The 12,475-nt window shown below is 41.4% G+C and overlaps 1 protein-coding gene across 2 annotated transcripts in view; it reads right to left on the bottom strand.

Annotated features, from left to right (window-relative positions):
* Window positions 1–12,475, bottom strand: part of TDRD9 (tudor domain containing 9) — a 134,227-nt gene that overhangs the window by 41,863 nt on the left and 79,889 nt on the right. For both annotated transcript variants that reach the window (XM_074394372.1, XM_074394373.1), the window contains 9 exons: window positions 9,601–9,698; window positions 8,291–8,422; window positions 6,965–7,130; window positions 6,811–6,874; window positions 6,669–6,732; window positions 6,307–6,351; window positions 5,323–5,376; window positions 2,529–2,645; window positions 1,286–1,393 (listed from right to left, as the gene is read on the bottom strand). In XM_074394372.1, the coding sequence (XP_074250473.1) occupies window positions 1,286–1,393; window positions 2,529–2,645; window positions 5,323–5,376; window positions 6,307–6,351; window positions 6,669–6,732; window positions 6,811–6,874; window positions 6,965–7,130; window positions 8,291–8,422; window positions 9,601–9,698 (848 nt within the window). The remainder of the gene's footprint in view (window positions 1–1,285; window positions 1,394–2,528; window positions 2,646–5,322; window positions 5,377–6,306; window positions 6,352–6,668; window positions 6,733–6,810; window positions 6,875–6,964; window positions 7,131–8,290; window positions 8,423–9,600; window positions 9,699–12,475) is intronic.

Raw genomic sequence — 12,475 nt, 5'->3', positions numbered from 1 at the left:
AAGAAAAGCTAGCTGTTATTTTGCTTTTATTATGCATACACTAGGTAATCTGGAGCCTCCAGAGTGCATGTGACTAGGCTGCCTGTGGTCGAGGAATGCAGGCACAGCTGCTGGACGTCTGAGGAACAGTCCTATAGAACCCTTCCAGTTGTGCACAGCTGAGGGAATAAAACCATGAAGGGGCAGAGGGGTGAGACAGGAAGCCAAGCAAAGAGCTCAGTCAACCCTCATGGCCAACAAAAGCACAGGTGCCAATCAAATGATCCTCAGTAGCTATAAAAAGTACTGACTTCTTTTTAAAATCCCTTCCACAGGTATCAAGTGTATCTCTCATCTCCAGCATGAGCACCAGTTCATTTTGGCGCTTATTAAAGACCTCCAACTGTAATCTCAAGTCACCTGTGCCCCTTCCTCATGAACTCTTTATTTTGTCAGGATTAGCCAGGGTGGTGTAACAATAATCAGAATAAAAGCTGGCAATGATCGAGCACATATGATATGACACCAATGAACTTCAAGCGCTTCTCATACCCCCTTATCAGACACAGGCACATACTGGAACAGGTGATCCCAAACAGTCCAGTCTCAAGATGCTTTATTCCAGTGTGCTGGGTGCCATAACATGCTGGGTTGAGATTATTTTACTGGTGAGAATGACTGATAAAACAATGCCATTACTTCACGAAAATAAATTTCTTTTTCTGGCTGCTGGGCTTTAAACAACTGGGTGGCGAATGTGGATTCAACAGTCAGGGCCTGTGGCTGATCATTAGATATGCCCAAAGTACACACCACTTAAATGCTGATTTCTAGGCCATACATTCCAGCTCAAGTCTCACAGGACCTCAGATCTGAATTTCAACAAATATAAATAAAATAAGCACTGTGTAGGTGGTTCTGTTGGGCATCCAGGTCGGGGGACAGGTGGCTTAAGCCACAGCACTCAGTTGCCAACCAGTAACATTTTATTTTGTAAAAAATGAAGTTGTGAATTAAGAAAATGTTCTTAAACTTGTAAGTGCTTTAAATCCTTCAACACAGGACATGATCAAATCAACATTGACCTTGAACATATAAACTCTCAAGGCTTCCTTGTAAGGCCAGATCTGTAAAAAGGGAGGCAAGAGACTGAGGGACAAGTAGATGTACATACAAAGGCCAAACAAGCCTAATATTTCCTCCAGCGGCAAATTCACTTAGGACTCACAAAAGCAGAAACAATTAGAGAAGGAAAACACTTTTCCCGACCACACCCCAGGGGGGGCTGCCTGCCCCCTGCACCTACCACGACAGTTGTCTTGGGGTCCTTGCCAGCCAGCTCCCTCACCGCCATCTCCTCATCAGGCTGTCCAAAAGTAAAGTAATTTGGATAGAAAGCACCTGCCAATACAACCTGGAAAAAAAAATTCTTTTCATGAAGTAATGGCATTGTTTTATCAGTCATTCTCACCGGAATGCTACTCTCAACCCAGCATGTAATGACATCTACAAGACCTTTCACCAACCAAGCAGAAAAGACACAATTCTGGTAATTTCATCTAACAGGAACACTCAAAATGAAACACTTTTTTTCACCTAACAGAAACGTCTTTCTTCAAAAGAGCTTGAGTATTCCTTAGAATGAGGGTTAGGAACAGCGAGTTGAACCAGGATGCAAACCATTCTCCACACAAAGCCTGAGGGGTTGGCCAACTTTCTCCACTTCTCCCCACACACATCTGTGTGTGAGGTCAGATGTGTGAGGTACTCTCTCAGATGTTCAGATAAAACTCCCATTGGAACACTCAGACTTAGGGCAGCAGGCTGGCATCCACTGTTTACCTCTAATATGCACTCTGCAAAGAGTCCCTTCTTCAATAAAAATGTACCCAATTTGAAACACACCCACCAAAGACTCTCCCCCAGCCTTAGGGCAATTTTCCATCCAGTAAGACACTTATTTGCACATTCCCAGCACACCCAGTTTATAGGCATCTACCTCAATTCTGTATACATCAGCCAATCCTTCCAGGAAACCCTACAGCAGAGGCAGTCTCCACCTGGCATGATACATTTCCCGCTCGCTACATGCATCTAACTACTAGACATCTGAATCCGTGACCTCCAAAGTTAAAATAATATTTTCAGTATAAGGGAATAGCTACATATACTGAACAATATGAAGAGCACTTCACTTTCTTAAAAACTAAAACAGAAGGCTCTCTCCTGAAGCAGTGATAGATAACACAGGTACTCTATAGAAATACTTTCCTAGAAATTAGAAATGGGTCTGAATCCATTAAATATTAATAAATAAAATAAAAAATAAATACTCTCTAGGTGAATCATCAACTCAATGACACAAATAATACAAACCATGAAAAACAAGACTGTTTCCTGGTTCCCAAACACAGTATAAACACTATGGACCTAAAATCTCCTTTGAGGCGTGGTTCGTATCAGAAAGCAGGAGTTAAGTGCCTCTTCAACTACAAGACCTTGCAAGCACGAGGAATAAGGAAAAAAATATCCAGGAAATTCCAGCACACCTGTAGAATGAATCGCTGCTTATACATATACTCTTGGTCCATGACACATCGCCGAGAATCAACATGCATGTTGAACTGTGAGATTCTATTCTTCAGTTCTTCATACAATTCAGCCACCTAAGAAAAACACATTGAAATCTGATGTCTCAAAGGTACATTTGTTATTAGAACAGTAAAAACACTAGAAAGTGCACAACGGGTAAAGTATAAACACATCTATAGGATGAAATACTGCAGCTAATTAAGAATCATCTTTTGGCTGTGTGCAGTAACTTGCCTATAACCCTAGCACTTTGGGAAGTTAAGGCAGGGAGACCACTTGAACTCAGGAGTTCGAAACCAGGCTGGGCAACATGGTGAAACCCAGTCTCTACAAAAAAAAAAAAAAAAAAAAAAAAAAAAAAAAAAAAATATTAGCTGGGCATGGTGGTGCACACTTGCAGTCCCAGCCACTCAGGAGTGAGGTGAGAAGTTCGCTTGAGCCTGGAAGGCAGAGGCTGTAGTTAGCCAAGATCATGTCACGGCACTCCAGGCTGGATGGCAGAGTATGATTCTGCCTCCAAAAAACAAAAACAAAAACGAAATCATCTTTTAGCATTTATTTTTAGAGACAAGATCTTGCTATATTCCCCAGGCAAGACAGTGTAGTGGCTATTTATAGGCACAATCCCACTACTGATCAACACAGGAGTTTTGACCTGCTCCCTTTCCAACTTAGGCTGGTTCATCCCTCCTTAGGCAACATGGTGGTCCCTTGCTCCCAAGAGGTCACTATATCGATGTTGAGCTTAATGCAATACCCAAGCGACACAGCGCACTACAGCCCGGAACTCCTATGCTCAAGTGATCCTCCTGCCTCAGCCTCCCAAGCAGCTGGCAATACAGGCATGTGCCACCATGCCTGACAAGAATCATCTTATTAGAAATTAATTAATAAATAATGTTAAAGATGAACAATATAACACTTACAGAAAATACCAGAATACAAAACTATATATGCTCTATGATCTGTTTATAAACACATAGCCCTGGCCAAGCACGGTGGCTCACGCCTGTTAACTGCAGCAATTTGGGAGGCCGAGGCAGGCAGATCACAAGGTCAAGGGATCAAGACCATCCTGACCAACACAATGAAATCCGTCTCTACTAAAAATACAAAAATTAGCTGGGTGTGGTGGCAGGCGCCTGTAGTCCCAGCTACTCAGGAGGCTGAGGCAGGAGAATCCAGGAGGCAGAGGTTGCAGTGAGCCAAGACTGAGCCACTGCACTCCAGCCTGCAGGCAGAGCTAGACTCTGTCTCAAAAAAAAAAAAAAAAAAAAAAAAAGTGATATTAAGTCCAGGTGTAGTGGCTCACACCTATAATCCAGCACTTTGGGAGTCCGAGGGAAGTGGATCATCCTGAGGTCAGGAGTTTGAGACCAGTCTGGCCAACATGGTGAAACCCCGTCTCTACTAAAAATACAAAAAATTAGCTGGGTGTGGTGGTGGGCACCTGTAATCCCAGCCACTCAGGAGGCTGAGACAGGAGAATCACTTGAACCTAGGAGGCAGAGGTTGTAGTGAGCTGAGATCATGCCACTGCATTGCAGCCTGAGCGACAAGAGTGAAACTCTGTCTCACCAAAAAAAAAAAAAAGTTATATTATGCTACAATTAATTTTTTTAAATGTGTAATGAACTTAATGTAGCCCAAGTCTGCAGTGCGGATCAATTCTACAGTAGTGTGCAGTGATGTCCCGGGCCTTCACATTCCCTCACTGCTCGCTCACTGACTCACCCAGAGCTGCAAGCTCTATTCATTTTGTATGCCATTTTTATCTTTTACACCAGCAATCCCTAACCCTTTTAGCATCAGGGACCAGTTTCATGAAAGACAATTTTTCCACAGACCAGGGTGGGTGGAGATGGTTTCAGGATGAAACTGTTTCACCTCAGATCAGGCATTAGTCATATTCTCATAAGGAGAATATGGCCCAGCAGTTGGGAAACCCGGTTGTAGACCATATCTTTATTGCACCTTTTCTGTTTAGATATGTTTAGGTACACGAATCCTTACCGTTTTGTTGTAATTGCCTACAGTGTTCAATACAGTCACATGCTGTACAGGTTTGCAGCCTAGAAGCCACAGGCTATACTATACGGTCTAGGCGTGTAGTGGGCCATATCATCTAGGTCTGTGTAAGAACCTTCTATGCTGTTTGCACAAGGACAAAACCATGTAATTACTCATTTCTCGAAACATATCCCTGTCATTAAGCAATGCAAGATAGTATTCGTAGGTTAAAAAAATAAAATACCATCTTCATCTTTTTTTTTTTTTTTCCAAGACAGGGTCTCACTCTATCACCTGGGCTAGGGTATACTGATGCAATGACGGCTCACTGATGCTTCTACTTTAGTGAAGCTCATGCAAACCTCTCCCGCAAATCCAGGCTCATGCAAACCTCTCATCTCAGCTTCCCCAATAGCTGCAACTACAGGTGTAAGTCGCCATACCCAATCTGTTTATCGTGACATATACTGAAAAGATATAACAAAACTATATAACCATTCCTCATTAAACTATGTACAGGGAAAAAATATTCCTTAACTTTAAAAGGAATATTTATTAGAAACCCAAGTAGTTATACTGACAGGCGAAAACAACAGAGACAATCCTACTCGACTCAGAAACAGGTAGGAAATATACTTCTTGGAATACTCATTACTACCCACGTATTTAATACATGTTACTTAATAAATATTTGATAAGTCAACCTTATTTGTATCTATTTGGTCAAAAAACTTAACTTACCTCTCTAATTCTCTTGATTTGAATGTAATTTAACCGTCCCCAATCAAGTTCATCCTTTAAATATATAAGAACAGAATACTCAATATTAAGATAATAAATCAGTTTAATTTCGCTACTTTAACACATATGTTTCATCCCAAAATTTAATGATTAATGTAAATTACTGAGCTATTAAACATGCACTCAATGTTGACTGTGGCACTTCCTCACCAGGCATATCCAATTTTACACTGAAGCCATAAAGCATAATACCCTACCATCAACACAATACAGAAATTCTTCTGAGTTCACCTGTCTCAAAAATTAAAGGTAGTCATAACTTGATTATCTTGAGAAAATATGTCTTGACAAACTATACACCAACAAGAAAAACAATACTTCTGAGTCTTTAAAAGACTTTAAACAGCTAACTCATATACATATTGGTAGAGATATATCTAGGCACAGCAAACCTCAACACAGAAACAACAGACCTGTAAACAGTCTGTTGAACCAAATAAGTTTAGACGAAGAACAAAGCCTGACTAAAAAAAGAATAAAATCGAAGCTAAGAGATTACATTTCTTTTAAGCCCATTATCTAAAAGAGCTGAAAACAGAAAACAGCAGGCACACAGCTCTCAATTTTGAACTGACACCCAGGTCAACCCAGTACCTACAGCGACGAAACACTCACAACCTAAGAGGCTGCAGACACCACAGCAAGATCAGTACAACCAACACGGAGCCGCGAAACAAGCAGCACAGCTCCACCACAGGCCTGAGAGCTCGCAGCCTCCCGAAAAGCAATGGAAGCAAAAGGACTGGTCTATGGAGATTATGGCCTGCCACTCTTGGGACAGCCGTGCGAGCACTGTCTACAAGTGACCTGGACTCCAGCCACAGGCAGCCCAATCATGATTCACATGCTATGACCGTACCAAGACACAGTCCTGCTCTGATCACTCCCAGCCACCTACAAAGCAGCAGGAAAGGGCTCACCAACCTTTGGGTGCCGCAACTCCCCTCTCTGTCTGCAAGCCTTCCATGTCTGAAAATAAAGGATCCAAAGTTTCAAAATAATGTGCTGGCTAACTGAATTTTTTCAGTCCAGTTTCAACAAACTGCTGAAAATTTACAACACAAAAATTTATAAATTTAATGTTTTCAATTTCATAAAATTGGACTTCTATCTCCCCCACTTCTTCCAGCACAGTTAATTTAACATTAGACACCAATAACCCTAATAATACTTTCAAGAGATAAAACACTGTCTCTCTCTCTCTCTCTACCTCATACGTTTGTGGTACGAAATGTACTAACAATCTGTGGTGGCTGCTTTCACGGTTTACACAAGAGAAAACTTACTTTAAATGCCTCAACAAGTGCAATACAGTCACTCTTGCTACTGCCAGAGAAATTCACTTTGTTCCTATAAACAGACAACAAAGTGTCATTCAATACCATTAAAACACAGTGACACTTTAAAATATGAATATTCAGTCAGTACCTATATCCATCGAGATGCTGCCGAAAAGGCATTGCAAAAAAATTCTTCAAAGAAAGAGCTGCCGCTAACAATAAAAAATAAACAAGAAGAATGTAAGACTGCGAGAGTGGTATATATAAACTTCCCATTAGCATTTATTTGTTCTCACACTTACCTATAATAAGACACTCATCTAGACATCCAAATACATGTCCAAGGACAATGAGTTTCCCAAGCTGCTGATTTACCGGAAGCTGGGCTAAAACTCTTCCTAAGAAGGTCAATTCACCATCATGGGGGTTTTCATCCTCTCTCTGCCCACTCACTGCAAGTGCCCCAACCTTTATAAAATGAAATTCGTGTTATGAGCAAGCACTGACTTATGCATACTTTTTCCCCTGAAGGTGGAGAGTCCAAAACAGGAAATGAAGACCAAATTTTGGTGAATAAGGTTCTAAGTCCATTTATGAAAAGTTGACATGCAACAAAACAAAACTTTTTAAATTTGCCCTTGAAACTCAACACATTTTTACTATTTTTTTTTAAAGTATGATACGGGAGGTAACACTAAAGGACTTTCACAAAAGTCTACTCACCTCACTCTTGAACAAATATGGGACACACAGTACCAAGTGAAGAATCTCCCAGCTGCCACTGTCAACAAAACCTTACTGAACTATGTATGGGAAAAAACTTCCCTAACTTGACACAATGTATCTCACAGAAACCCAAGCAGGTATCGTATTTAAAGGCCACCAAGTGTGGTGGCTCACACCTCAGTCCAAGCTACTTGGGAGGCCATAGTGGAAGGGTCACTTGAGCCCAGAGTTTGAGGCTACAGTAAACCATAATTGCATCACTGCCCTTCAGCCTGGCGATAGGGCAAGACCCTGTCAATCAATCAACCAATCGATCAATCAAAATAAAGAAGGTAAAACACAGAGGCACCCTCAACTTCGAAGGTCAGGAGCAGAACACCCACAGCCCCGGGATAGTATGTACACTAGGACGAAGCTTACACCAAGGCCTCGGTTACAAGTTCAAAGACCAGACCATGAGTCAGGTGTGCAACCAAAGAATCCCAAGTCGGAAGAGCAGGGCTTCCAGGAAAGAAAACCAGGAGGCAGCTAAGGAACAGAGTTAGCAGGAAAGTGAGGCGTAGACTGAGGGAGCCACAGTGGGAGAACAGAGCTCTACAGATCCCCGTTCTGACCCCACTACTCTCCACTAACAAGAAACAGCAAGCCAGGGATGCTGAGGGGTAGGCAGTGGAGAGGTAAGGGAGCAGGAGTTGTGTGTTTCAGGAAGACAACTAGCAAAGCTGGCCTGACCAACGCATACAGAGCCCGGACACCTTGGTCATTACACGTGCTTTTTCAAGCAAATGTTGATTATTTATAAGAGTCAAGATAACTTAAAGATATCCATATTATAAAATTTAGGTTCCCCTTACAAAAGAACTTAGCTTTCACCAACAGTACTAACCATCAGGGAGTCCTACCTCCTTTAGTAGAAGGATGGTGCGCTCAATGTCACTCAGACCAGGTGGGGAAAGGGCAGTGGCCAGCAGAGCTCTCGGCTCACCCATGTCAAGTAATTTCACTTTCAAGATAGTGCTTCCTAATGGACAACGCTGAAAAGAACCAAGTCTGAGATTAGAAATAATAACATAATTAAATCAATTAGCCAATTCACATAACCAGTGCTTCAGAGGGAAAGAGGGGCATAGAAGGAGAAGAAAGAAAGAAACATGGAGAGGATTGAGGGAGGGAGAGAAGAGGGGAGAGAAGGAGAAAGAACAGGAGAGAAAGAGAAGGAGAAAGACAAAGATGGGGAGAGAGAAAGGAAGAAAAAAAGAGAAGGAAAACGGGCTGAAAAGTGGGAAAGCAAGAAAGCAGGGAGAGGGAAAGAAGAAAAAAGAGGAGGAAGCCAAAGGAAGGGGAGAGACACAGAGAAGAGGAAGAAAAGAAGCTGATCCCACAATGACTCATTATAAAGGGACACAGAAAACAGCAGCATTAAAGACAATCCTATTACGGAGCCCACAGATAGCAGAAAAAATCCTCTCATTAAAACTGTAAAATGTGGGTAACACACGAGACAGCAGCCTAATGCCATAATCAATAGTGAGCCCAGATCATGAGTGAGGAGGAATGTGGCCAGACAAGGATTTTTCTGGAATAAAAAATTAGATGACACTAGAAATTATATTACTGAATGAAGGATCTCCCAGCTGCCACTGTCAACAAAACCTTACTGTTTTGGCAAAACTATCTATAAAAAATTAACTTTGACATTTTGGGAGGCCCACGCAGGTGGATCACAAGGTCAGAAGTTTGAGACCAGTCTGGCCAACATAGTGAAACCCCATCTCTACTAAAAATACAAAAAATTAGCTGGGTGTGGTAGTGTGCACCTGTAATCCCAGCTACTGGGGAGGCTGAGGCAGGAGAATCACATGAACCCAGGAAACGGAGGTTGCAGTGAGCTGAGATTGCACCATTGTATTCCAGCCCAGGTGACAGTGTGAGACTCTTCTCAAAAAAATATTTTTTTTAATTAAAAAAGTTTTTAAATTAACTTTGACAAGCTGCCAGCCCCCCTGCATTATGTGACCGAGTGAGGAACAAGCAGAGGGCTCAGAACAAAAGCTGGCCCATGGAGACCATGACAGAAACTGTTACTCTTATGACTCCATCACCTACGGAGTAGCAACTCTTTTTTCCTAACACATAATAAAATTGTCCAAGGAAAGAGAGTGGATGGAGGGGTGAGAGGGAGTCTTAAATCACAATGACCAAAGTGAATTACCAGCATCTCAGGCACAGCATGATCAGGTATGGAGTTGTCCCAGAAATCCTTGTGTACCAGCCGGTAACAGTATCCTCTAGACACTCGTCCAGCACGGCCTTCAGAGAAGAGATGTGCAAACAGTGTTTGGCATTAATTACTTTAACATCAGCATAAAGATATATTTTTAACAGCCATTAAATATTAATTAAGTGAAGCCTTAATCATCTTCTACAGACTATGTCAGTAAAACCTGAGAATACCTTAGTGTATTCTTAATAAGTTATTCTTATTTTAAATGTTATTCTAAATAAGAATGACTATCCTAAAAACTTAGAATAAATTAGAATAAGACTAAATGCTGACTTCTACCTAGTGACCAATGTAAAATCCAATGCATACTTCTGTAGAAAACAACCTTGGCCCATTATGCAACAGAAACCAAGTACACACTTCTTGAAAATGCACAGTTCATAATAGAAAGTCACGAGGTTGGTGACAGGCCCTACAATGCCATTGAGAAGGCTGTCTCAGCAGCTTATGCTTCCTATGGCTTCTGCCACCCACTCATCCTCGCCCCGCTGCAAAGCACTCTCCCAGCTGCCAACCACCCCGCATTATGTGACCGAGTGAAGATCAAGCAGAGGGCTCAGAACCAAAGCTGGCCCACGGAGACTATGACAGAAACTGTTACTCTTGTGACTCCATCACCTATGGAGTAGCAACTCTTTTATCCTAACACATAATAAAATTGCCCAAAGAAAGAGAATAGACGCAGGGGTAGGAGGGAGTCTTAAAATGCAGCTTTAAAAGAAATGGGGCAACCCAGAAAGCATTCCTTCTCCACCTGTGGGGAACCCTGCTGCCCCGCCTGCCTTCCCAGGCATCCCCCTCACTACCAGGAGACTGTGGAGAATCTGGGCTTCCTCCTCCACCACCACCCACCTTATTTACAAATGACAGGATGATCTAAGACAGGTGTCCCCAGACTGCGGCCCCCTGAGGCCATTTATCCAGCCCCCCACCGCACTTCAGGAAGGGGCATCTCTTTCATTGGTGGTCAGTGAGAGGAGCACAGTATGTGGTGGCCCTCCAACGGTCTGAGGGACAGTGAACTGGCCCCCTGTGTAAAAAGTTTGGGGACGCCTGATCTAAGAAAACCCCAAGGCATCACAAAAACAAACAAAAAAAAAGCCCTCCAAAAACCACTAAGTTAATTCAGCAAAGACACAGGATACAAGATCAACACACAAACACACAAAAATCAACCATATGTCCAGCTACTAGTAATGAACATGTAGAAACCAAAATTGAAACACAATGTCATTTACAATCACTTTAAGCCAAATCAAATACTGAGGCATAAATCTAAAACAGCACATACAGGATGTATACACTGTATACATTACACACTGCTGATAAAAGAAACCGAAGATGGCCTAAATAAACAGAGACACATACAGCATTCAGAGACTGGAAGATTCAACATAGTCATTATGTCAATTTTCCACATTTTCATCTATGGGTTTAACATAATTCCTATCAAAATCACAAAACTTTTTTGGTATCTATAGACAAGCTTATTTAGAAATCTATCCAGCAAGGCCAATGCCTTAGAACATTGAAAGCCATTTAGAAGTGAAGAATAAAGTAGGAGGAATCACTCTATTTGATTTAACAATTTATCCTACAGTAATCAAGGCGGTAGAGTACTGGTGGAGGGAAAGGGAAAGACCAATGGGACAGAACCAAGAACCCAGAAACAGACCCATGCAAGCATATGCAAGTGATTTTCTTTACAAAAATGAAAATGCAATTTATATTTTAAATATTTTTTTTATTTTCTGTATAGCATGATGCTTTGGTATTTTTAAAAACACTTCTGGCTGGGATGAGACTGCCCCTTCCCAAGACTAGCCAATTCTTAGAGCCAAGGGCCCAGCCAGGAACATGTCTTTGATATGTAAAACTAACCAGAGCCGTACGTCCTCTACATGGACTGTACACCCAGGAGGCAATATTCCTCTGCCTTAATCACCCCAGGGCCAGATGCCAAAAACTAGGGATCACCACCCCTATTACCCAAAGTCCACTGAAATTATTCTAAATGGTTACTAGAAAATGTGTTCTCTCATGGGTCATTCATTTAAAAAAAATCTCCAGGGGTGGAAGTGCTTGTTTCACTAAACAAGTCATAAAACAGTTAAATAAAGTATTACCGATAAAACAGCATTAGAAAAAACTAACTAGATTGTCGTAGTTAAAGGAATTACACATTGATGACAATCAGATCCACTTCAGTAAAAAACAGAAAGTAATCCCTTGTAAAATAAGTCACTAAAAGGCTTCTATGCACTTGATAAGAGAACCTCATGTATCTTCTGCTACTAAACTCTAATATGACTAAATGCCACAAGACTTTAATGCATTATACCAAAATATATTTTCACCAGGTAAAAAAAGCTTTTCATGGTCCACCAACTAAGGACAATCAAATACTTCACAATCTAAAACCCAAAGATTGACCCTTCTAAAAATAGTATCAGGAAAAGGCTACCCTTGCCACCAACTACAAGACTTTGGGATCTCAAAGCTTAAGTTCAGAATCTCACAAATTAGAAGAGCCCCTCCAGACTCTCAAAACTATACACCCATTAGAAACTTTAAGGTAATGCTAACCAAAACAACTTTCTCCCCAAAAGCAGACAACATCCCAGATGTGAACAGCTTACCCAAGATCACAAATGAAGACTTCTCTATCAGGAGACTCTTAACCTCTTATTCTTTCCACTTGCTTCTGCCTCTATAAACAATAATGTAAATAGCAACCTCCCTTAAAAAGGAGGTTATATACACTCATGGAGTATACTTTTTCAATAAGATTTTATAGCCAACC

Source organism: Saimiri boliviensis, chromosome 2, assembly GCF_048565385.1.
Source record: "Saimiri boliviensis isolate mSaiBol1 chromosome 2, mSaiBol1.pri, whole genome shotgun sequence".
Classification (NCBI taxonomy): domain Eukaryota; kingdom Metazoa; phylum Chordata; class Mammalia; order Primates; family Cebidae; genus Saimiri; species Saimiri boliviensis.
This window is presented reverse-complemented; position numbering and strand designations above follow the sequence as displayed.